This window comes from Balaenoptera ricei, chromosome 7, assembly GCF_028023285.1.
Source record: "Balaenoptera ricei isolate mBalRic1 chromosome 7, mBalRic1.hap2, whole genome shotgun sequence".
Lineage (NCBI taxonomy): Eukaryota > Metazoa > Chordata > Mammalia > Artiodactyla > Balaenopteridae > Balaenoptera > Balaenoptera ricei.
This window is the reverse complement of record NC_082645.1, coordinates 42,318,078-42,340,944: the sequence shown is the minus strand read 5'-3', so window position 1 is coordinate 42,340,944 and position 22,867 is coordinate 42,318,078. Positions and strand designations below refer to the sequence as shown.

The following is a 22,867-nucleotide window of genomic DNA, read 5'->3' as shown; positions in this document are numbered from 1 at the left end:
TTTTCAATTTAACACCATCTTTTAAAAAGCACATAATGAATAGTAAGTCATAATTCTTCTAGTTTGCAGCTGCCAGGTGAATGATCTCATAATCCACACAAATATTCCTTGGTCATAAAACCTATGGAAAGAAAGTGAACAGGTATAATTAATTCAGATTATAAATGATGTTCAAATTTTACCACCATATGAATCATGGAAGGGGGAGAGGTACGTATGTTTGAAATGTGACATTACTTCCTAACATTTAACCAAAAAGAACTATAACAATATGTTTAGTTTCAAATCCATATCAAGATGTGAGTGACCCATGGGGTTTTTGCCTTAGTACAGGGAAGTGGAAAGGGATTCAATCAGTGAAAATTGTCTTCAGGTAGAAAATTGTTGGATGATTTATACAAAGTCAATGTCTTACACTCTGACTTGCATAACAGAGCATTATCTTCTAGTAATTTACTGATTTCCATTTTATCTGCCCTTGCTGTTCAGAAATTGAACCCTTTTGTGCCTGCATTCACACTTTGCTTCTAGGAGGCATTTGAGTAAATAGAAAATCAGTAACCCAGTTACATATGAGAGAGGCTCTGCATTCCTAGCAGCTAGGAATGCCTAGAAAGGGAGAAGGTGATGAACATGATTTGGCATCCTCCCTGCCTGGTTTAGTAATAGAAAAATGATGGGGCCTAATCTCTCTAATTACGCCCTGTGGATACCTTACCAGGTGTCACCATCAAGTATTTTCACCAATCACTTCATTTTATCACATTTTTAAAAACTGGTTTTGCCAACTTGATGTTTTCTGGATCTTATCCCTCTGTTTCTTTCACATCAACACCTGTAACTTATCTGTGGCTCACCTGGTGAGCTGTATATGAGCGAGCATATTTATGTCCATGAAGATTGGAAAATTGACAGGAAGAAAGCAGTTGCAGAAGGTTAAAGCCCCTCAAAGTCATGCTGATTTTCTTCTAAATTCTTTTGCATGAATATGGTATTAAACAGAGCTGTAGGAAATGAGAGATTAAACATAAATTTGAACCCCATACTCTGGAAGTTAGGTAAAATTCCATTACATTTGAATACTTCTATGCAAGCAATTTGTTACCCTTTATCCTTTAGTGGAATTGATGAACAGGTGGTTTTCAGAAGATCACTCAGTATATTTAGCTCCTGAAATTTGAGCGACTCGAGATCTGATTGGCTGCTCTGGCCACATGATAATTCGGAGCCCAGGCTCCTCGCTGGCTCTTGCCTGGGGTTCTCAGGAGGGGAGAGTTGGGAGAGGCTTTGCTGCTGAGGAAATTTATTTGGTAGATTGAAGGTAAGGCAAATTTATGGCTTTTTCTGTAATATTCTTTCAGGAGATGTTCCACAACTTCCCTTGAAGTATTTTCCAAAGTTTGGGTTATAACTGGGGAAATGAGTGATGCAAATGTGACAAGGAAAGTCTGTAACCCCTTTGCCCTACTCAGACCTTACTAATACGTAACATGTAGTGTGTGATTAGAGTCGAGTCCTATATTAACCAATTTATTGCTTGACTGAGTTGGCTCTCTTGTCTAACAAATTTTTTTTTTTCATTTTTTGCCTTTTTTTTTTTTTCTAAATATATTAGTACAAAAAGGATCTATGTTCTACATTCCTATATTTATCTGGTTCTACTGGGCTTCATTTGCCTCAGAAGGAGCAACAGTTTTGCTAGCGTAACAAAACCAGCCACAGCTGGGGTATTGATTTACATGGCAAATATCTTTGGGCGAAGGGACAGCTGCTCCAAATCATCATCCACTTTTATCAAGAGAGAGTCCTACTCTCTGGCGTCAAACTAAGAAGGCCTTGGGAGATCCTTTTGCTAGTTCCTGAATTAGAAGCTTAGGCCAAAGACCCACCATCTCATATGTACTTCAATCAATGCTTTAACAATTTGTTATTTTTCAGGTTTGAACAGAGCTACAGAAACAAAACGGAAAAAATCCACACAGGCCAATGGTGTTCGGGAAGAGAATAACCCCATTGCCTTGAGGTTTCTATTTTTTCTTTTAAAGTCTGTTGACAGATTTATTTTTATGTGTTCTAATTTGAAGCATAGGATCTATTGCATGCAATGTAGTAGAACAGGATGGAGACCTAAGGCAGCCCTCCTAGAATTTTGGTGCTACCAGGAAAAACTCCAACTTTTTCTGAAAGCCAAGCTGAACTTTCACTAAAATTTTTGCTTGAAATTTTACTTGAAAATACTGTTCTCCAAGTATCTGGAAATGTAAATACTCTGTACCTTTGAATCCAAACCCTTTACCTCCCTTACCTCAGCTTCCTTTTACAACTTTAGCTAAATTGATCATGTAGCTAGAAGTAGCAATACGAAACATATTCCTGCAGGAAGCAAGAGAAAGAAATTTGAAGCCTCAGTTTTTTTAGACCTGTATTTAAATGTCTTTTCTCACTTAGCCTGCAAAAGTATATGAATATGTAGAATGGATTAGCCTTAAATTCTGTTTTTAGCATGTTATAAGATGGTTTCAGTCCTGGGGATAGATTCTAATGTATTTTCTAGTGTATAGATTCTAATGTATTTTCATTCGTCTGGAACATGAAAAGTTTGTAGGTGCCACTACTACTCTGGGAAAATGGCAGATGACGAAGAATATGAGGAGGTGGTGGAGGTAAGATTTTTTAAAATCCTGACTCTGACAGCAGAGAATTTTATGTGGCGACAATCAAAACCGTGTAGGTGAACTAATCATTCGAAAAACATATTGTCTATTATAACTTCTCAAGGAGTCATCATTAAAGCATAAGAAAGGAATATTTTACGTTCAGTTTCACTATAATTATGTGGGAGTAGAACTGAAAAGAAGTATCACTGTTTCCCACTTCTGCTTTTCTTTAAACTCTCAGAAAAAAAAAAAAAAAAGTGTGGGGTAAAGGCGGATTTTCATTTGTCTTCTGAAGCTACATTCTTCCCCACTTCCCAGACCCCATGATCAAAGGGACTGAGGGGATGAAGAGAAAGTTCTGAGAACTGAACTCTATTTCTTAGTGTCTGCACAGCCACAGAGGAAAAAGAGCTACTTACTCTTTGCTTCAATCAGCTAATTATCTACGTATAGGGCGAAATGGACCAAGTGTTCAGAATAATATATATATGAGCTTATAGACATATGGGAGATTTTATATATGTTTATGTGCACACACATACATATATAAAAGCAAACTCATGAGTTTATTTTTACTTGTCTCACAAGTGACCGCTGGAGCCACACTTCCCCACCAACTCCAATATATTTACCCAAGGGAACAAGACTAGCTTTTGCATTTGAATTTTGAAAAAAAAACAAAGATCATAGTGGGCATCTTGAAATATTCCCTCAAGATTATTGGTGGATATCTGACATGAGTTATATAAAGTTGTTAATTGTTTATTTTATATTTATATATATATTTTATATTTATTTTATTTTGTTTTTATTATGTTGTGGGTTTTCTTTACCACTTCTTGCCTTTAGCATCCATGTGATACATTGCCATTGAGTCTGAAGCTCCTTAATAATTACCCATTAAGCATGATGATCTACACATGTGAAAATCTCTAAGTGCCCAAGTTACATGGAGGCAGCTTTGAAAATCTGTGCTTTTTAATAAGAATGAAATTAACTTTAAGAGTTACCCAGAATCAAATTCAAATTGAACATGCCAAAATTTGTCTTTGGAAGATTATTTTATGGAGCAGTTTATATTTAGGTCAAGAAAATTTTATTCTACAAATAAAATTGCTTTTATTACTGAAGGATATGAAGAAGAAGAAGGAAAAGAAAAAAAAAAACCCAGACTGAGCCTCATTCAATATAATGTTCAACTTCTCTGGCTTAAATGCCAAAGGTCATGTCTTCAGTGTTCAATATTATCACTAGTGCATTTTACATACATCCCTGATGGTCAGAATAATTACTATGAAGCACTAACAAAATTATAAATTAAATTGCCTTTCCTATGATGGTAATACCAGGAATACTTTTTAGCCTCCAACTTAAATATACCTTGTCTTTCTTAAAATAATTGTGTTCATTGGTCCCTGGAAATTGTCCTTAGTGCTAGATTTGATGGATTTAACTAGATGTCATAAAAATGGAGGAGGCTATTTTTAGGCATCTCACCCTTGCCATTTTGTTCCCATTACTGCTTCTGGGTCTGACCAGCAGGTGATAAACTAATAGACTTTCTGCCAGAGAGAATTGAACCAAGGTCTCTCTGACCTCAAAAAAGATGCCATGAGAATGGGATGGTGGCAGATTTAAGAAAATGGGCAGGGAAGAATTCACAAAACAGACAGGAACTAGCTTTAAAAATATATCTCCTGGGGATCTTAGACAACTAAATAAAATTGTACTGTCATTCTGTACTCAAACTTAAACTTGGAAAGAAAGGAAAAGGCAAAGATGTACTATCTAATTAGTGGCACAGCTCTAAAAAAAAAAAAAAGTGAGATTTGGCATGCAAGTTTATGCCAACCATTTGGATAATGTTGCCGTTTTTGGTAAGCTTTTTTCTAAGACATATTTACTGATGATGAGAGCCCAGCAAAGGTAAAATTTGATGGCTACCAAAGAGCTGCTTTTACTCGGATGCTAAGAAAATCCAAAATAGTTGTGAATCATTCACTTTAGTTTAAAATTTCTTTTCAAGTCACTGATGTTTTGTGTGGCCAGAAAAATGGTTCCATGTAGATCAGCATCAAACAGCATTTCCTAAAGTGTCCAAATGATAGTTCCCATGTGATGAAGGCACAGCACATAAAAGAGATTCTCCGTCCTGTAAGAGCTTGTGATTTATGTTGCTATGTGTAAGGACACAGAGACAGAATTAGATTTCAAATTTTTGAAAAATAGTACGGGAGCAAAGAAAGCACAGGAGTGGGGGACGTTAAGCAAGTTTTATGCTAATTTTACTGCAAGTGAAACAGACCATGTGGCCTACTGACAATGGTTAAGTAATTTGATGAGAGTTCACTGAACCAAGGGCAAAAGAAAGGCCCCCGAGGGGGATTTTGCCTTCAGTGTTTTTTCCTCCCCGCAATAATATGTTTTGGTGGTAAAGAAAATATGAAGCATAAAATGTTATACATTTTGTTAACTGAGAAAATGAACCAAGTGTTTCATTTTTATCCCTTTCCTTGTATGCCTCAGCCTAAACTAGTGTTTCCTTCTGTTAACCCAGCAAAGCTGGGCGATGCTGGGGGCAGGATTCCACTCTCCTTAGGCATCTGAAACAAAATGTCAGCCAGTTCTTATCCACGTCTATTTATTGCTAGTGATGTCAGAAGTAGTTCAAAAGTAGATTTGACTTCATATCCAGCCTGCAGGCACCTCAGAGCCATCAGTGGCAAATCGCTGCCTAACTTTCCCACATTTTGTTGATGAGGAATTTCACCGTAGCAACCCTTTACAGGACCATCATGCTACTAGAAGTGATTTGCTCATCACTACAGAAGAAACTCTAATTACTTAGTACTCAGGGTGGTATAGGGATAATTGAGATATGTCTATGCCTTCGGATCTATCATTTCCATGATAACAATATTTTAAAATTTTATTCACACTGAGGTTTCTGGTTTTCTTCTTTTTTATTGTTAGTCAGCAGTGAGTTTTATCACACACAGTTCCTCTCTGCCAACCCACACACTCAAGATATTGTTTATTTTGTTTGTTTTTTAAAATTTATTTATTTTATTTATTTTTGGCTGCGTTGGGTCTTCGTTGCTGCGTGCGGGCTTTCTCTAGTTGTGGCGAGCGGGGGCTACTCTTTGTTGCGGTGCACAGGCTTCTCATTGCGGTGGCTTCTCTTGTTGCGGAGCGTGGGCTCTAGGTGCACAGGCTTCAGTAGTTGTGGCACGCGGGCTCAGTAGTTGTGGTTCACGGGTCCTAGAGCGCAGGCTCAGTAGTTGTGGTGCACGGGCTTAGTTGCTGCACAGCATGTGGGATCTTCCCGAACCTGGGTTTGAACCTGTGTCCCCTGCATTGGCAGGCAGATTCTTAACCACCGTGCCACCAGAGAAGCCCAAGATATTGTTATTATATTCTTTTCTCAGCAAACTCTATCTAGGGTACCATAAGAAAGAATTTTACTTGTCTCAAGTAAAATAGCTTCACCAGATAAGTAGCCAGCGTCAGACACTTTTCTCATCATTCTGTCTGCATCTCCTTGTCCAGTCTGAGGGCTTTCACCGTAGCTACCCTGATGTTTCACATAGTTGGAATGCGTTCCAAAATGTCAACAGCCTCCCTCATCTACTTCCTTCCTACAAATATTGAAAACCAACTGGACTAGTGAAATAAGCCAAGTGGTTCTACTGAGGCAGAGCAGAGGTGATTTCTGCTTTGGTTCTCATGATAACTTTGTTCTCTATTTATAGTATCACACAGGGGAGACAGTCTATGAAGAGGTGTGGGGGGAGGTAAGACCCAGCCCACACCTGCACAAGCTGCATGCTCATTAAAGCAGAAGGAGCCTTCTCCTCTCTCAGACTCCCAGGGCTGCCGAGCTGGCAAAAGGGAGAATCTGGAGGATCACTCACCTGTGTGCCCAGCAGCCGGTGTTAAAAGAATGAACGTTACCTGTTTTTACTATTCAGTATATCCAAGATGGCTAGGGATGGTTTCCCCTGTTACTCGTGTTGTATTTTTGGTGTAGGTGATGCTTATTAGAATAACGTCATTGGCTATCACCACTCTCTTGACTGCAGCAAAGGTATTGCCTTGGACTTGTGATTTGCACGGGGACCAACAGTTTTATTGTGTAGTGTCATAACTTCTGGGGCACCAGCTCTGCCAAAAGAGATGGCACCTCCAAGCCTTTGTTCTTGATGATACAATAAAATGCTACTTAGATTTTGGCACATTAGGAATTCTGAGAAAGTCATTTCCATAAATATTCCAAGTTGGAACTTTTCTTTTTCAAGCTCTCTCATGCTTCATTTTCTGCATGGAGCTGTTTCTCTTGAGCATGAGAAATAGTGATATGGATGGCTAACCCTGAAGCCTGCATAAAAACTAACATCAGTAGATGTTGTAAATTGGTTAGTTTCTCACCATCAACCATACATCAGTAATAATGGGCAGAGAGCAACCTATTAACAATGATCTGACAAGAGTAGGGGTAGTTGTCATAGATGTACAATTTCCTTATCATTTAGGTTTCTATTTTCATAATTGATGCTGGAACTCTTCCTTTGGTACAGATGATATAAGCTGTGAAGGAAATTTTACTATGAGATGGATTGAAGATTTAGCTACTTATCTTCTTTTCTTACATACTGTATTTTTAACCTTGGACTAGACCCAAACTTTGGACCTTCGTTTCTTCCACTATAAAGCCTGTTGTAAGAAACAACAATCTCCCACCTACCACATACGTAGGACTGTTGTGAGGCTAACCAATTACCCCATTATGTTGTCATCATTATTCTTGTCCACGTAAGCATTTATTAGTGTAAATGGCACTCCAGTTCACATTCATTTTTTTTAAAACATCTTTATTGGAGTATAATTGCTTTACAATGTTGTGTTAGTTTCTGCTGTATAACAAAGTGAATCAACTCTACGTATACACATATCCCCATATCCCCTCCATCTGGTGTCTCCCTCCCACCCTCCCTATCACACCCCTCTAGGTGATCACAAAGCACCGAGCTGGTCTCCCTGTGCTAACTGACTAAGCCAAGAGAATGGTAATCACTTGTAATATTGATGTGATTCATTTTTTCAAGTTTATCATTCTTTGTCTCATACTACAGAATGCTTAAAACACCTGCAGAACAAGCAACCAACTTTTTCTTAGAATCATTTAAAAGTTAATATTAAAGTCAAGAATTTGAGCTTTATTTGATTGTCTTCATTTTTTTGTTCCCTGATCCCAGTTTGCTTTTACTTTACCCATGCAGTTTAAGAAGATTTTTAAATGTTTGAAAATATTTTTACTTTTGATTTTTTTTTAATTTATTTTTTATTTTTTTAATGCTATTCTTGTCTGCTTACATTCCTTTTATTTATGTATGTATGTATGTATGTATGTATGGCTGTGTTGGGTCTTCGTTTCTGTGCGAGGGCTTTCTCTAGTTGTGGCAAGCGGGGGCCACTCTTCATCGCGGTGCGCGGGCCTCTCACTATCGCGGCTTCTCGTTGCCAAGCACAGGCTCCAGACACGCAGGCTCAGTAATTGTGGCTCACAGGCCGAGTTGCTCCGCGGCATGTGGGATCTTCCCGGACCAGGGCTCGAACCCGCGTCCCCTGCATTGGCAGGCAGATTCTCAACCACCGCACCACCAGGGAAGCCCTTACTTTTGATTTTTATCCTATCTTAAAGTGTTCCTTTAGGCAAATGGAATTTTAAGGTAATGTTGCAAGTCAGTAAAGAGTAACCATTTTATTCCATGCAATCTGACACAATCAGCATTCAGATTTATGTCACACAATATGCCTTCACATGGATATAGCATGTGATTTCCTGCTTTGGCCTGCTTTAGATGTGGAGAAGTAACACCAGGGATATCAGTCTGACTTGAAGTTAGAATAATGTATATATCAAGACTATGGTATCTCAGTTTTTACTTTCATAACAATGTTGTCAAATTTTAACATAACTGCATGTCAAATTTTCAGACAGTAACAGAAACCTATGAAACTACGACAACAAAGACATCTGACTATGGGCAAGCAGAAACTTCCAAACCGGCACGGGCACAGCCAGTACCAGGAAAGCCGGTGGAGAGGAAGAGAATCATTCGAAAGAAGATGGACTGTTCAAAGTTCATGACCCCTTACATTGCACACAGTCAGAAAATGCAGGATCTCTTCAGCACAGTAAGTTTCAAACAACTTCTGCTTATCTGGTTTTATTATTGAGAAATTACTGATCTCAACCAACTCTGTTTTGGATGCTGGCTGGATTTTGCTTCTCAACCATGTATGAGACAAAACTTATTTTACAGAAACATAATGTCTTGTAACTCTTGAATTCTGCTTTCAGGTAATTTACTTGCACCATTGCAGCATCAGGGGAAGCTGATGAAATTATCCCCACAAAATAAGCATAAGGCCAACTATAAAGCATTTACTGGATTTAATCACTATTTGTTAGCCAGTCTAGAATAATGAAATCATAGTTATAGATTTATAGATTTAGATATAGATTTATAGATATAGATTTAGTTGAAATCAGTTCACAGAAGCTAAATAGCACTTATCTGCACTATGTCTGAGCATGATGCCCTTCAAGTAGACTAGCTAACAGTATATAACAAGGTCTCTAGGAGATATAGTGAAAAAGAACGTGTAGTTTAAAAAACCAGGATCAGACTAAGAACTCATGTGAAACTGAGGATCAGAATGTTTTACTGTACCTTGGAACAGCAGTTTTTTAACTGTGGCTGCACATTGGAATTCCCGAGAAGCTTTAAAACTACTGATGCCCAGGCTGTTCTAGTTTAATTGGTCCAGGCAGGCCTGGGACCTGTAGAGGAGGATTTTTAAAAGCTTCCCAGCCTCTAATGTGCAGCCCAGGTTGAGAATCACTGCTTTTGATGATCCCTGGTCCTTACATTTCCATGTACAGTTCTGTAAGTTACACTGACTGGCAGCAGGTTTAGACCCCTTTGAATGGATCTAACTTGTTGATTGTCCAGAGTAGACTGAGGTCTCACTAGGTGGCCTGATTGCACATCCTCTGGAGGTTTGAAAAAGATGAAAGGTACTCAGGGGAACATCGGATTATATAGGATTAATGCTTATGTCAAAAGCATCCTTTTGTGGTTGGCCAATAAATATTCATTTCTGGTTAAGTGTTAACTACTGGGGACTATTTGGTAAATTTCTAGTTCAGATTCTTGAACGATCTAAAATTTAGGTTTTCTAAAATTTAGATTTCTAAAAACAAGATTATCGTGCCTCTTTTATCACAGTCGTATTCAGCAAAGATAGAAAAATTTATCTGTCAATTTATTGCCATAAAAATCTCATTAATTCAGACACTAATATTCAAGAATTTCTGATGGTCTGAACAAAATGTTGGCAAAGGCTTGTAATATGTTTAAAGTGATTAGTAATGAAATCAATAGTATAATTTAGATTGTTGACTATTCCACTTGAGTCTTCCTGAAGCATTAATAATCATAAATTATGCATATTATTGTTAAAGCAAGAACTCGTATATTTAGCAGAAATAATAAAATTGCATTCCTTTTCAAAATACTCATAATTTAGACTTCCCATTAATTCAGCTGGTGTCTCAGTTATCTAAATTACTGAGATTTAGCTGCAACTTCTGAACTGAATATTTTTGCATTGTATTAGCAATCAAATCTTTTCAGACTTGACTCAATTTCTATACTTATTTCCTAAAATTATTGAGGTTCCAGCTTTTTATGTGTGAATTCAGACAATAAAAATATTGAAAGAATCATTTTAGGGCATTTCCAAGACAATATTTTATAATAAAATTTCTACTGTCTCCAGTATTCAGCCATGTTTAGGAAGAACAATTAACATATCTATTTTAGTTTTTGTTGAGAATCAGGGTAGGGGACAAAAAGAGAGCTATTATAATTGATAATTGTTATAACCTGCAAGATTAAAAAAAAAAGATGGGGATGTGTGCATTGCCTGAAAGCTCTGCTGCTGTGTTGTTAGGTTTTAGGCTAATATCTGATATTCTTTTTAGAATAAATACAAGGAGAACTATGAGAAAGCAAAAGGACAGCCATACGCCATCACAACTGATACCCCAGAACTTCGCAGAATCAAGAAAGTACAAGATCAACTCAGTGAGGTGGGCTGCATTGCTAAAATAAAGGAGAGAGACATTTCAAAAATATGCCTACTACTGGGAATTTGAGGGCTTTAAATAGGTGCGGAGAGAATAAGGGGTCGAATTACTATGAGCCAGTCCAGAAATCTAGAGGAAGCAACGGCCATAGATTATGCTGCTGTAAATGTGAACCTAAAGAGATTTCTAAAAGCTTGGCTTAAAGGTGATGTGAGATGGGAGTTCCAGCTCGCTGTGATCCTCCATACTGGAGCACAGGGAGGCTGAAATTTGCCCGGGAAAGCAGACACGCAGTAAATACAGGTGCTCTGTAGATCTTTGGAGATCACAATTTTCTACCTAAAATGCAGAAACTTGGCTTTGCGATGCAGACATAGAGTGATTGGGTCAGTGCTCTTTATTATAAGATATTCTTTAATATACTCATATGTTCATGCCTGTCATGAGTTCTAATTTTACATTATTTTTGCAGGTTAAGTATCGAATAGATGGCGATGTTGCTAAAACTATTTGTCACGTAGACGAAAAAGCAAAGGACATTGAACATGCAAAGAAAGTGTCGCAGCAAGTCAGTAAGGTAAGGTCATGGGATGGTTAGCTGGGGTACTAAATAGCATGTGCATTGTCTCTGCCTGGCCTTAGAGGAGAAAACTGGACTGGCCAGATCCTGCTCACCAGTCTCACTTGAACCCATAGGCATGGTGGGCTCTAATGGCAACACGTGTCAGGGAGGCTGCACAGGTGACTGAAGTGGCCAGTCAGAGCTATGGGAGTTGGAAAGCCCAGGCCCTGCCACTCAGCTCCAGGCAGGTGCTGCACAGAATGCGGTCCCAGTGTCACCAGAATCTCTTATTTATTTTTTAAAGAAGTTGGGAGGTGAATTTTTATGAGAAATCTCCAAATTTCAAAGGTAGGCAACTAATTAAAACATTAAAAAAAAATACCATCTAAGTCAAACACATCTACCATCCAAATTCAGTGAATGACTGACAGGTTGAAACCTTTGAAAAGAATCCCTAGAGAATCAGAATCATGATTTAGTTTACAAAATTAGGCTTTTCAAGTAAAAGCTTACTAATGCAGGCAAATTATCATGGGATGTCGACATGGTCAACGTTTCCATAATTGATGCTGGTGGCACATCAGCAGGCTTTGCATGAGGACAGCTTGAGTTTGAAAGACTCTTCATAGTGCTCTCCTTTGTGCTCTAAATCCTCATGCCCTTGCGGGAGACATCAAACCAAGGTCCTCTGTTCTTTCTGTCCAGGTTTTATACAAGCAGAACTGGGAAGACACCAAGGATAAGTACCTGCTTCCTCCTGATGCCCCTGAACTTGTCCAGGCCATCAAGAACACAGCCATGTTCAGTAAGGTAAAGGCCTCTGCTCTGTCGCCACTTCTATCTTCTCGTGTCCTCCCACACGTCATGCAGAGGGATACCCCGTAAACCCTGGCTAGTCTGGAATATGGTTCCCCAACCATTTTGTGAGTAACCTTGAGACATGTGGGCCTGCAGGGATAGGGCTGGCCAGGAGGAACTGAGAAGAAAGCTCTTGAGCCAAGTAGAGGAGAGGGTCTGAACAACCGGGGAAAACAAAGATGCACCTGAGAGCCTGCTGTGAGACCCACAAAGACCCACAGAGTGTAGAGCCTGTGCTACATTTTGGATATTCCCAGCTGTCACTCTCATTAAAGCTTTAATTTTCTCACTCTTATTAAAGGTTTATTAAAGGTTTAAGCACAGCAATTATGCTAAGTGCTTCCTGGCTCCTTACATTTGCATTAGTACTTGCTGCAGGAGGCAGGTGCAGTTACAGAGGGGAGATGAAACAGAATCAGACACATCTGCCTTTCTGTAAATAAGACTTGTCAGGAGAAGCTGGAGAAGCTATTAATAAATATGACTTGGATTGAATGGAATTTGTGAATTCCACTTACCTTTGCTCTCACCTTGCCCTGGGTTCTTTATGCCATTGATGGATGAATTCAAAATTATATATTTCAAGTAAGTGTGTTCTCACGTTCTCATAACTTTCATTTTTCCCTGATTTAGAAACTTTACACTGAAGACTGGGAAGCTGACAAAACTTTGTTTTATCCATATAATGATAGCCCGGAGCTGAGGAGGGTTGCCCAAGCCCAGAAAGCTCTCAGTGATGTAAGTGCAGTGCAGTGTGCACATTTGGGAGTGTGGAATCAGGACACCTCGAATTATGTCTTCTAGCCAGAAGTTCATTGCAACTCCTCCTATAAAAAGACTAAGTGCTATTATTTCAAAGGAGTATGTATAGAATCATTATAATTTATGATGTCTAATTTAAATTAGATTTTATAATTTATATTACATATAAGTTAGTCTAATGCCCTCTTCTTACTGGTGAGGAACCTGAGTCTAAGGTCACATAAGTAGTTAGTGGCAGAGCCCAGACCAAAAACCTCGTCTTGTGATCCTAAGACCAATGTTCTTTCCGCTAGAGCATGTGTCCTTCTATCCCGCTGGCTGGAGTTAAGTTTTTCTGTGACATTAGAGTGGCATTTAAAAAAACTTATTGGGATTATAGCCACCTTCCCAAATGTATTAAGGGAACAATGTTATTGAAGGACTTTGATTTGCTATCCTAATCATAAAGTCTGAACTGTGATATGTCCCCTACTTCTGCACGGGGCACCTGACTACGTACTTGTCCAAACATCTTTGTGTGGTTATCTCACAAAGAGCTCTCGCCATTGAGTGTACATAGAGGTTATTTCAGAGTTAGTGAAAAAAAAAAAAAAAATTCAGCAGCCCCACTGGCCAGAATTTTAGTATCCTAGACCTTGAAATCTTTATTAGAGGAACTTAAAAGGCATAATAGAGCTCTTAGAATTGAGAGCAGCAGCGGCAAAGATGACCACTTGGGTCCAGCACTAGCCCTTGTTTTGAGGTAATTTATTTCTTGACCCCTTGATTTGCTAGAGGCCATACTGAAAATAAGACTGCTCTAGGCTTCAGGAAAACACTGTATTATAGAATGAGACATTGTCTTTCATTCAATAGACCCCTGAACCTCTTATGTTCAACATAGACTTAAGTCACTTGGCATCTTGAGACTCATTAGAATGCATCCTAGGATCCTATCTTGCCCTGAACTGAAGTTATACATACTCATTTGAAGGTATCTCCAACTTTTGAGCTCTATTTTTTAATTCCTATCATTTGATATCAACTGCAAGTTTAATAGACATATTTCTATCCCAGTTTGCATATAATTGATTAAAATATAGCACAGATATAATCCTATCCTTCCACATGGTAAACTAGGAAATAATGGAGGCATAACAAAATTTTAAGGCCAGCTAGTAAATGGCAGCAATTTTAATGGGAACCTTCTGCCTCTCTTTTAAGATTAGCTGTTTGGTTTTGAATCTCATAAATGTACAATGTTGTTGTGTGGCCTTTATCAAGTGATCAATAATTTTTTTTATTGAAAGTCCATTATGCATGCATACCTGGCAGGATGAAAAAGTACAAGAAATTTTCATCCTTTCCCCCTGAGAATTTAAAACCAGGCTGGTAAGACGAAAGTGTTATATAACAAACAACAAGACAAAAATAAAAAAACAAAAACAGGAAAGCCAAACCCAAACCCTACAGTCTAATATTTGCTAAGAGAAAGACAGGACATGTGTGAATAATCAGAGAAAGCCATATGGAGGTGGTGATCCCAAGGGAATAGGTAGTGATGAACAGGAAAGGCATTTTGAGGAGAGATAGTACTGGACAAAGGGACAGAAGTGAAATGAGTCTGGAGTTTCAGGGGACAAAGAAAGTGAATGCTTGCTGTGATAAACCATAATGGAAAAGAATATAAAAAAAGAATGTCTCTATGTGTATAACTGAGTCACTTTGCTGTACAGCAGAGATGGGCACAACATTGTAAATCAACTCTACTTCAATTTTAAAAAATTGAAAAAAAAAGAAAAGAAAGTGAATGCTGTGAGTGTTCAGATAGGAAGGCGCTTGTAAGAAACTGGTAGCAGGACCTTGAAAATCAGACAAAATAGCTTTGATATAATATGGTAGGCAATGAGAAGCATCATAAGATTTTAGAGAGGAAAACAACATGATAAAAGTAGAATCTCAGGAGGCAGACAGCAGAAGCAAGAAGAACTACAGTCCTGCAGCCTGTGGAACAAAAACGACATTCACAGAAAGGTAGACAAAATGAAAAGGCAGAGGACTATGTACCAGATGAAGGAACACGATAAAACCCCAGGAAAACAACTAAATGAAGTGGAGATAGGAAACCTTCCAGAAAAAGAATTCAGAATAATGATAGTGAAGATGATCCAGGACCTCGGAAAAAGAATGGAGGCAAAGATCGAGAAGATACAAGAAATGTTTAACAAAGACCTAGAAGAATTAAAGAGCAAACACCTGAAAGTAGAATCTGGAGAAATTTTGATGGACCATATGGTGGATTGAGACAGGGAACATCATGATTTGTAGAACATTATTTTAGTAACACAAACAAATCAGAGGGATGATGGAGACAAAGGAGAGGAAGAAAGGAATCTGAAGGTGGTATTTAAAAAGTGTTAATGGCATTAGATATTGGAGATAAAGGTGAGAAAGGAAACATCCATGAGTTTATGACAGACTGGTAGTCTGGGTGAATAAGGGTATAAGTGGTAAAGGTGCCTTTAGTGAAAAGAGAAATAGAGTTGAGATAATGGAAGAAACATTCAGATCAAGGCATTTGATAAACTAGAAATTTAGTTCTATTGCACAGGTGTGAGATCAGGACAAGAGATTAATATTTGAGTCAAATAATTTTTTAGAACTGACAGCTGTAGACATGAAAATGTATGAGGGAGGCAGAACAGTGTATGGCCAAGGGCAGAGTTCTGGAGGACACCCACACTTAGGACACCTGGAGAGGAGCCAACAGAAGAATGACAGAACAAAGGTCGGAGAAGTTGAAGGGGAACCAGGAAATGCCATGTTGTGTAAGCCTAGGGAGAAGTTTCCAAGAAGACTCTTAATCTCCAACTGTCTCCTTTTACCCACAAAATGGAGAGATGAAGGGTCACCTCCATGCTACTTTAGTTCTATGGACTTTGAACAATTAAAGTTGACCACATTTTTTGAGATATCTCAATAGAAGACATAATGAAGAAGAATTTATAATAACGAAGTAGAATCTTCCCATCCTTGCCTCAGAAAGACTTGGCAGTTGAGGTATGGCTTTTATTTTTGCTGCAGACCAAGTATCAGATTACCAGCATGCCTATTAATACTGTTGTCAGCACCATGAACTTCTACAATTATTGGACACAGGGCCCCAAACAAGCTGTTGTCCACAAACATACCACTGGGTAGGTTCATAGATTTTGAGCTAAGGATTTGGTTTCAGAGCCTCTCTCTCCCTCTCTGTGTCCTTAACCCTACTTACCATGTTTTCCTTATTATCTAAGTAGAGACAAATGACTTTGCAAACACTGAGAGTCTTTAAGCCGATCCAGAGTACTGAATTCTAACTAGACAGAATTCTGAACAAAGGTTCTTCAGAAATTAGGACTTCTAGATCAGAAAGTTCTTGACAGCATGTCATACTTAGTAAGCATTTCTCCTGGCAGAATGTTGCTTTCTCCTTAAGGACTTAGCTAGTCATGGAAAATACAGGTTGGTCTATGCCTAGAATAAGTCTTCACTTATTTAAAAGAAAATAAGCCATGGAATTAATACAAATACATTTTAAAATCTGTCTTTTGTATCCCAATCAACTTAGTATTTGTGAAAGCGTTTATATAGGCACTAGGTAGATATTTTTAGAATAAGATATAGTTAGACTTGGTTAAAGTATGACGAAGATGACTGTGACCTTGGAACTATCCTACCTATTTACTTTATAAATAAGGATACTGCCACATGGAAGAAGAAATCATTTGTAGAAGTCTCACAGCTGAGTAGTAGAAGAGCTGGGAGGATAATTCTCCTCTTCAGATCTCCCCTGATGGCCTCAGTTTGTAAAACACACATTCAGAAATCAGTCATCAAACCCTCGCTCCAGTCAGGTACTAGACAGGGAACAGGGTTCCCAAATGAGAGGTTGCCATCCCAGAGCTCACAATCCAAGGTGGGACAGACATGTAAACAACCAGTTACAGTGTCATCCGATAATTCCTTTAAAGGAGGTAAGGGCCAAGTTGAGTGAGATCCCAGGAGAAGGTCATCAAGACAAAAAAGGCTCAAGAGGTGAAATCATGCCTGTCCTGAGACATGAAGAATGAGTAGCAGTTTGCAAGCCGATGGGGAAAAGGTGGAGTTGGAGCTTCCAGGGAAAGGGAACAGCATGTCTGAGGTTCAGAGGCATAAAAGGACCTTGTGTGTCTGGGGATCTGTGAATGTTCTACATTGTTAGAGGCAGGGGTCAAGACTGGTGGAAGAAAAAGCCAGAGAAGTCAGTAGTGAAGAAAAAAGGGAGAACAGGAGCCATGGGGATGCATAGTTAATGGGCACAATGCTTATTTTAAGGTTAGAGAGGCCTTTTGTAGGCTGAAGGAAAGAAGCTAATGAAGAGGGAGCTGTTGAATCTGTAAGAAAGAAGAGGGGTGGCTTCTAGAGCTGGGTACCCAGGGCTACCAGAGTGAGCAGCACCCCATGTGCAGGACTCATGCCCTGCAAGGGATGCTTCCTCTGGGCCATGCAGGGGCTGGGAGAGGCAGGGATGAGGATAGATAAAGATAAGTGTGTAGCCTGTCTTTATGAAAGAGGAAGCTGAGAGGAAAATGGAGCGGATCGGACAGTGTTGGGGTTTCAGACGAGTCACTGGGAGTAGAGACCGACCAGAGACACAAAATGGGATGTTCAAGCTTCAATAAAGGCAAAGTAGCAATTGGGTACCATAAATGCAGAGTTTTAGGCACAGAGCACCAAGCAAGTAGCTGTTCACAGAACATACAATTGGGTAGACACATAGATTTCAACTAGAGGCTTGGGTTCCAGAGGCTTCCTCTCCCACCTCTGCACCTTCTTCCAGTGTCCCTTTTAACCCTGCTTATGGTGCTGTCATTACCTAATCCATAGAGTTGTGTGATTTTCCTCAGCAGCACTCAGCATCCTGGATATAAGAACAGCTGAAGTGTGTGCTTGACTTTTCCAGAGCTGGGAGTTTGTGAGCAGGTGTGATGTAAAGACAAGAGGATGGGAGTTGACGGTGCTAGTTAAGAGAATAACTTTAGTTGTAAATCATGGTGTGGAGACAAATGGAAGGGGATGGATGTAAGGCCAATAGTCTTGGAGAAGGAAGACTCAAAGAAATTGAAATCACTAGTAAAGCTGAGAGAAAGGGCCTGTAACATTTAAAAGGATAAATTACGGTACACTAAAATGTAAGACTTCAAATAAAGTGGAAAACATAGCCTTTTCTAAAAAATGCCAACAAATGGAATGTGGGAAGTAGATTAATTTGCTATAGCTCTTGAACATCCCTGTCTTTTATTTTGTCAGATTGCCTACAAAAAAGGTCACACTGAACAGCAAACTCAATTCACATCTCTGCCGGATCCTCCAGATATAGAATTTGCCAAGAAAGTGACCAATCAAGTGAGCAAGGTAAGTAAATAGGGCTGGGACACTGTTTCCCTTGAAAACTCTGCTGAATAATCTCAACCATCAGAGAAAGTAACTAAGATCAACCTAAAAACACAACACAAACACTAAGAGTATTTGTGTATATGACCGGAAAACTCTACAGCTAAAGAAACACATCCATTAACACCATGGAACCATGTTAATAAATACTCAGCCAGCTTGATGACTCAGTGATTGATACATGGGAAAGTGTTTTGAGAACTGAACCCACGTCCTGATGTCCTTTGACATTTTGACTTATGAGAGGGATACTAACAGAGTAACCAAGTAACTGCAAATTTCCACAAAGGATCTGATTGTTTTAATTCAGTGCAGACCCTGTATAGTTTTATGCTCAGAGTCAGACTTGGAGAAAATAAGAGTGCATGAGTGGTCTCTCAGATGTAGTTTGGTTAGACAGCCCTGGGAAGTGCACCTCATAATTTTTAAGGCCCTGGCAAACAGCTTAGTCTGTCTGTATTTAGTCTGGTAAACTAGCTCTGAGGAATGCAGCCCTGACAGGGAATGCAGAGAAACAGATGTTCAACTGATGAATAGATCCATGCTAAATTCCCATTTTAATTTGGCCCAAATCAGGCCACTTTCTCCTGGGATACTGCTGCTTTTAAATACTTTCCTTTGCCCTCTGTGGAGTTGACTGTCAGTTTGGTCTTCTGCTTGAATTGTGATGGGACCTCAAGATTTCTATCTTGTTTAAGTATTTTGGGGGAAAGTATGTCTCCAGTAAAGGAGAAGGAAGAAGATTACAGATGATGAAGTCTATTCAGCAATATTTTTTAGTGTCTGATATTGCAGATTACCTACTGGTGTAACCAAGGGCTATTTGGATAAAAGATCTACTAAGTACAGTAAATTTTCACTGATAGGAATACCATGAACCTGAAATTTTGCCCAGGCAGGGCTAAGCAGATATTAACTTTAGAACTAACTATTCACAAATAGATGGCCTCCTAAAAGTGTTGCTACTGTAAATAAGATTGGAGAGAAGGGCAATTAGAGAGAAGGATGGTTATTTATTTATTTTTTGGGGGGAGAAAAATAAAAAATGGCTTTCAAGTAGTCATTTAGAAAGAAAAAAATCTATTTTTAATATTTGCAACATTCTTTTACCTCATTTGAGTATGCGGGGTGGGTACTTGAAAGTGATTTTAAAAAATCTGTTTCAAACTCCTCTATAATCAGTCTCTCCACTAATTTAGGCTTGCCAGTTAGTCTAGAGCTGCACCCTTTTATTTTTTTTTTAACATCTTTATTGGAGTATAATTGCTTTACAATGGTGTGTTAGTTTCTGCTGTATTACAAAGTGAATCAGCTATATGTATACATAAATCCCCATATCCCCTCCGTCTTGCTTCTCCCTCCCACCCTCCCTATCCCACCCCTCTAGGTGGTCACAAAGCGCCGAGCTGATCTCCCTGTGCTATGCAGCTGCTTCCCACTAGCTACCTATTTTACATTTGGTAGTGTAAATATGTCAGTGCTACTCTCTCACTTCGTCCCAGCTTACCCTTCCCCTTCCCCGTGTCCTCAAGTCCATTCTCTATGTCTGCATCTTTATTCCTGTCCTGCCCCTAGGTTCTTCAGAACCTTTTTTTTTTTTTTTTTAGATTCCATATATATGTGTTAGCATATGGGATTTGTTTTTCTCTTTCTGACTTACTTCACTACGTATGACCGACTCTAAGTCCATCCCCCTCACTACAAATAACTCAATTTCGTTTCTTTTTATGGCTGAGTAATATTCCATTGTATACATGTGCCACATCTTCTTTATCCATTCATCTGTTGATGGCCACTTAGGTTGTAGAGCTGCACTCTTAACAGAGTAGCCACCAGACACATGTGACTATTGAGCACTTGAAATGTGAGGGTATGAACTGAGTCCTATATGTGTGAAATATACACTGGATCTTGGATCTTGGACACTTGGTATGACAAAAGATAAAATAACTCATTAATTATTTTATATTATGTTGAAATGACAATATTTGGCATCTATTGGCTTAAGTAAAATATATTATTAAAATTAATTTCCCACCTGTTCCTTTTTTACATTTTAAAGTATGGCTACTAGAAAACTTAACATTACAGTGGTGGCTTGGATTATATGCCTATTGGATTGCGGCAGTCTGCTGGATGCAGAGACAGCATTGGGTACTTTGAAAGCATTGCTACAACTGGGTTTGCTTTGTGGAATAACAATATGATCCAAGGGGAGGAGGACTGTGGATGAAGGTCGTTAGATTCAGCCATGGTGATAGTTATTCATCCCAGTCTCATCCAGATTTCCAACTTCTTAATGGCTGTTGTGCATCCAAAATAATAGTCACATTGGGAAGAAGTGCTTGTGATGGGTAGCAGTCCATCCAACAACAAACCATCCAGTAAGAGAGGTGTAGGGCTGCCAGGGGTGACTTAGATGTGGGACTTGCTGCCTTTCTTTTGAAGTCTTCCTCACTCTCAAGCTGCTTTGACCCATGTGTCAGTATCATTTCCTTTCTCTCCAAAAAGGTAAAATCTCCTTTATCTACTCCCTTTCGTGCTTTAATTTCTTTGCATTTCCTTGTCGGATTATGTCTCCCAGATCCACCCCTTTGTCTTACAGCCTCCAGTTCAGATTTTAACATAAGGAACACATATCTGTAATGATTATATTGCCGTTACATTCTGTTTTCCATCCTTCCTTACTATACCTTTCGGAATCAAGTCTCTCACCTTTGTCTTTGGCCAAAGCCATCAAGTACATGCCAGCACCTCCTCCTGGCTCAGCACGTTTTGTAGAGATGGGTAGGCAGGCAGGGCTGTTTGTGTACACCGTGCCTACTACAACCAGCTGGGGTTGTTACAGGAGGTTCTGTAAGAAACACTGGGAAGTCCCTTTAGCTTCTCTGTGCCTGCTTCTCTGCTTTCTTCCAGACTCGCGATAGGAAAGATATAAGATTTCAGGTTGGAATTTCCAGTTGACACTAGGTCTGGACCTGAAAGGAGAAACTGGGATCTAGAATGTTAACCTTTTGAGAAGAAAGGATGTAGGGTGTTAGAGAGAGGGCTGGGCTTCCTATAACTCAAACTCTCTGGCTCTGCGTTTCACTCATCCTTGGTACTTGTTCTTTAAAAGTGTAACAGAAAATGACTTTCTTTTTCTTTGAAGGGCATGGTGCGGGTATAGGCAGGCAAACACTTTGAGACCCCCTGGTAATGTCTGTGGACACATTCTATGAGCCAAGGAGGGGAAATTGCTCTAACCCAGCTCTGGCTCGGGCTCATGTCCCAAATTTGGGGTTAATTCTATTCCAAGAACATTCAAGCCAAGGTAGTCAGTATATCATGGACTAGGTTCAATTTAACGTAGTTGAACATACATTTATGTGGTAACTTCTGCGTACTGCATTTTGTGTTAGATCCTGAGGATTCAAAAATGAAGAAGATGTAATTCCTCTTTCCAAGGAGCTCACAGCCTAAGATTCAGGTGGTGTGGTGTTTGTGAGTTAATATGGGACAGCAGTTCAATTTTTTAATTACTTGTCAGTTCTCATTAAAATTTCTTTAAGTCTAAACCAGGAAGTCTTATTCATTGGCCTACATGCCAAATTTTGTTGTGGTGTTGCTTTCTGGATAACTAGGAGTTTTGGTAAAGCTCAGAAATTAATGGCGAAGTTCATCGGGCATGAAAATCTGGGGATGAGTGGTTTTATTATAACTATGAATTATAGAAGGAAGATGCACCCGACTCTCTCTTCCCTCAAACATCAGGGACCATCTGTGAGTTCTCAATGAACTAAGTCTCTAAACTCAGCAAAGGGAGGATTGATACCTCTATCCCCCGCACCCAACTTTCTTTTGGGTAAATTGACACTATACTGGGAGATTTGAAGACATCTGTTAAGCACCCAGGAAGGGCCTGGTCAAGATATTTTTAAAAGCCAACCACTACCACTTAATTAGCTGCCTTATTTGGCAATTCCCAGATTTTGCTTGTCTTATTTTCTTTCTTTTTTTTTATCCTAGCAAAAATACAAGGAAGACTATGAAAATAAAATCAAAGGCAAATGGAGTGAGACACCTTGCTTTGAAGTTGCAACCGCCAGAATGAATACTAATAACATCAGCACAGTAAGTAGGAATGGATCGCCAGATGTCCTTGGGTTGAGAGGGTGACCCTTTCCTGTATGACTTCTAGCCACCTGCTGCTCCTGCAATGGTACTGGAACATTTGAATCTAGGCACCTCTTCTTGGGGGTAAGACCTGTGTAGTGTTCCTATTTAGAAAGAAATTCCACAATCTTTCCTTCCTTTTGAGAAATGCTGTTTTTATTGGATTCGATTATTCTTGCCTCGGTTTTCATAGGAACAATATGGTTTCAAAGTGAGTACAGGTGAAAGGGACCCTTTTAAGTTTATTCTGTGCCTGGGCAC

At 39.2% G+C, this 22,867-nt stretch overlaps 1 protein-coding gene across 21 annotated transcripts in view; it reads left to right on the top strand.

The window, feature by feature from the left end:
* Positions 1–1,227: 1,227 nt before the first annotated feature.
* Positions 1,228–22,867, top strand: part of NEB (nebulin) — a 215,667-nt gene continuing 194,027 nt past the window's right edge. For all 21 annotated transcript variants that reach the window (XM_059927862.1, XM_059927859.1, XM_059927857.1 and 18 more), the window contains exons 1-10: positions 1,228–1,321; positions 1,939–2,023; positions 2,599–2,663; positions 8,655–8,855; positions 10,711–10,818; positions 11,288–11,392; positions 12,083–12,187; positions 12,869–12,973; positions 18,308–18,412; positions 22,460–22,564. In XM_059927862.1, the coding sequence (XP_059783845.1) occupies positions 2,628–2,663; positions 8,655–8,855; positions 10,711–10,818; positions 11,288–11,392; positions 12,083–12,187; positions 12,869–12,973; positions 18,308–18,412; positions 22,460–22,564 (870 nt within the window). In that variant the 5' untranslated portion in view covers positions 1,228–1,321; positions 1,939–2,023; positions 2,599–2,627. The remainder of the gene's footprint in view (positions 1,322–1,938; positions 2,024–2,598; positions 2,664–8,654; positions 8,856–10,710; positions 10,819–11,287; positions 11,393–12,082; positions 12,188–12,868; positions 12,974–18,307; positions 18,413–22,459; positions 22,565–22,867) is intronic.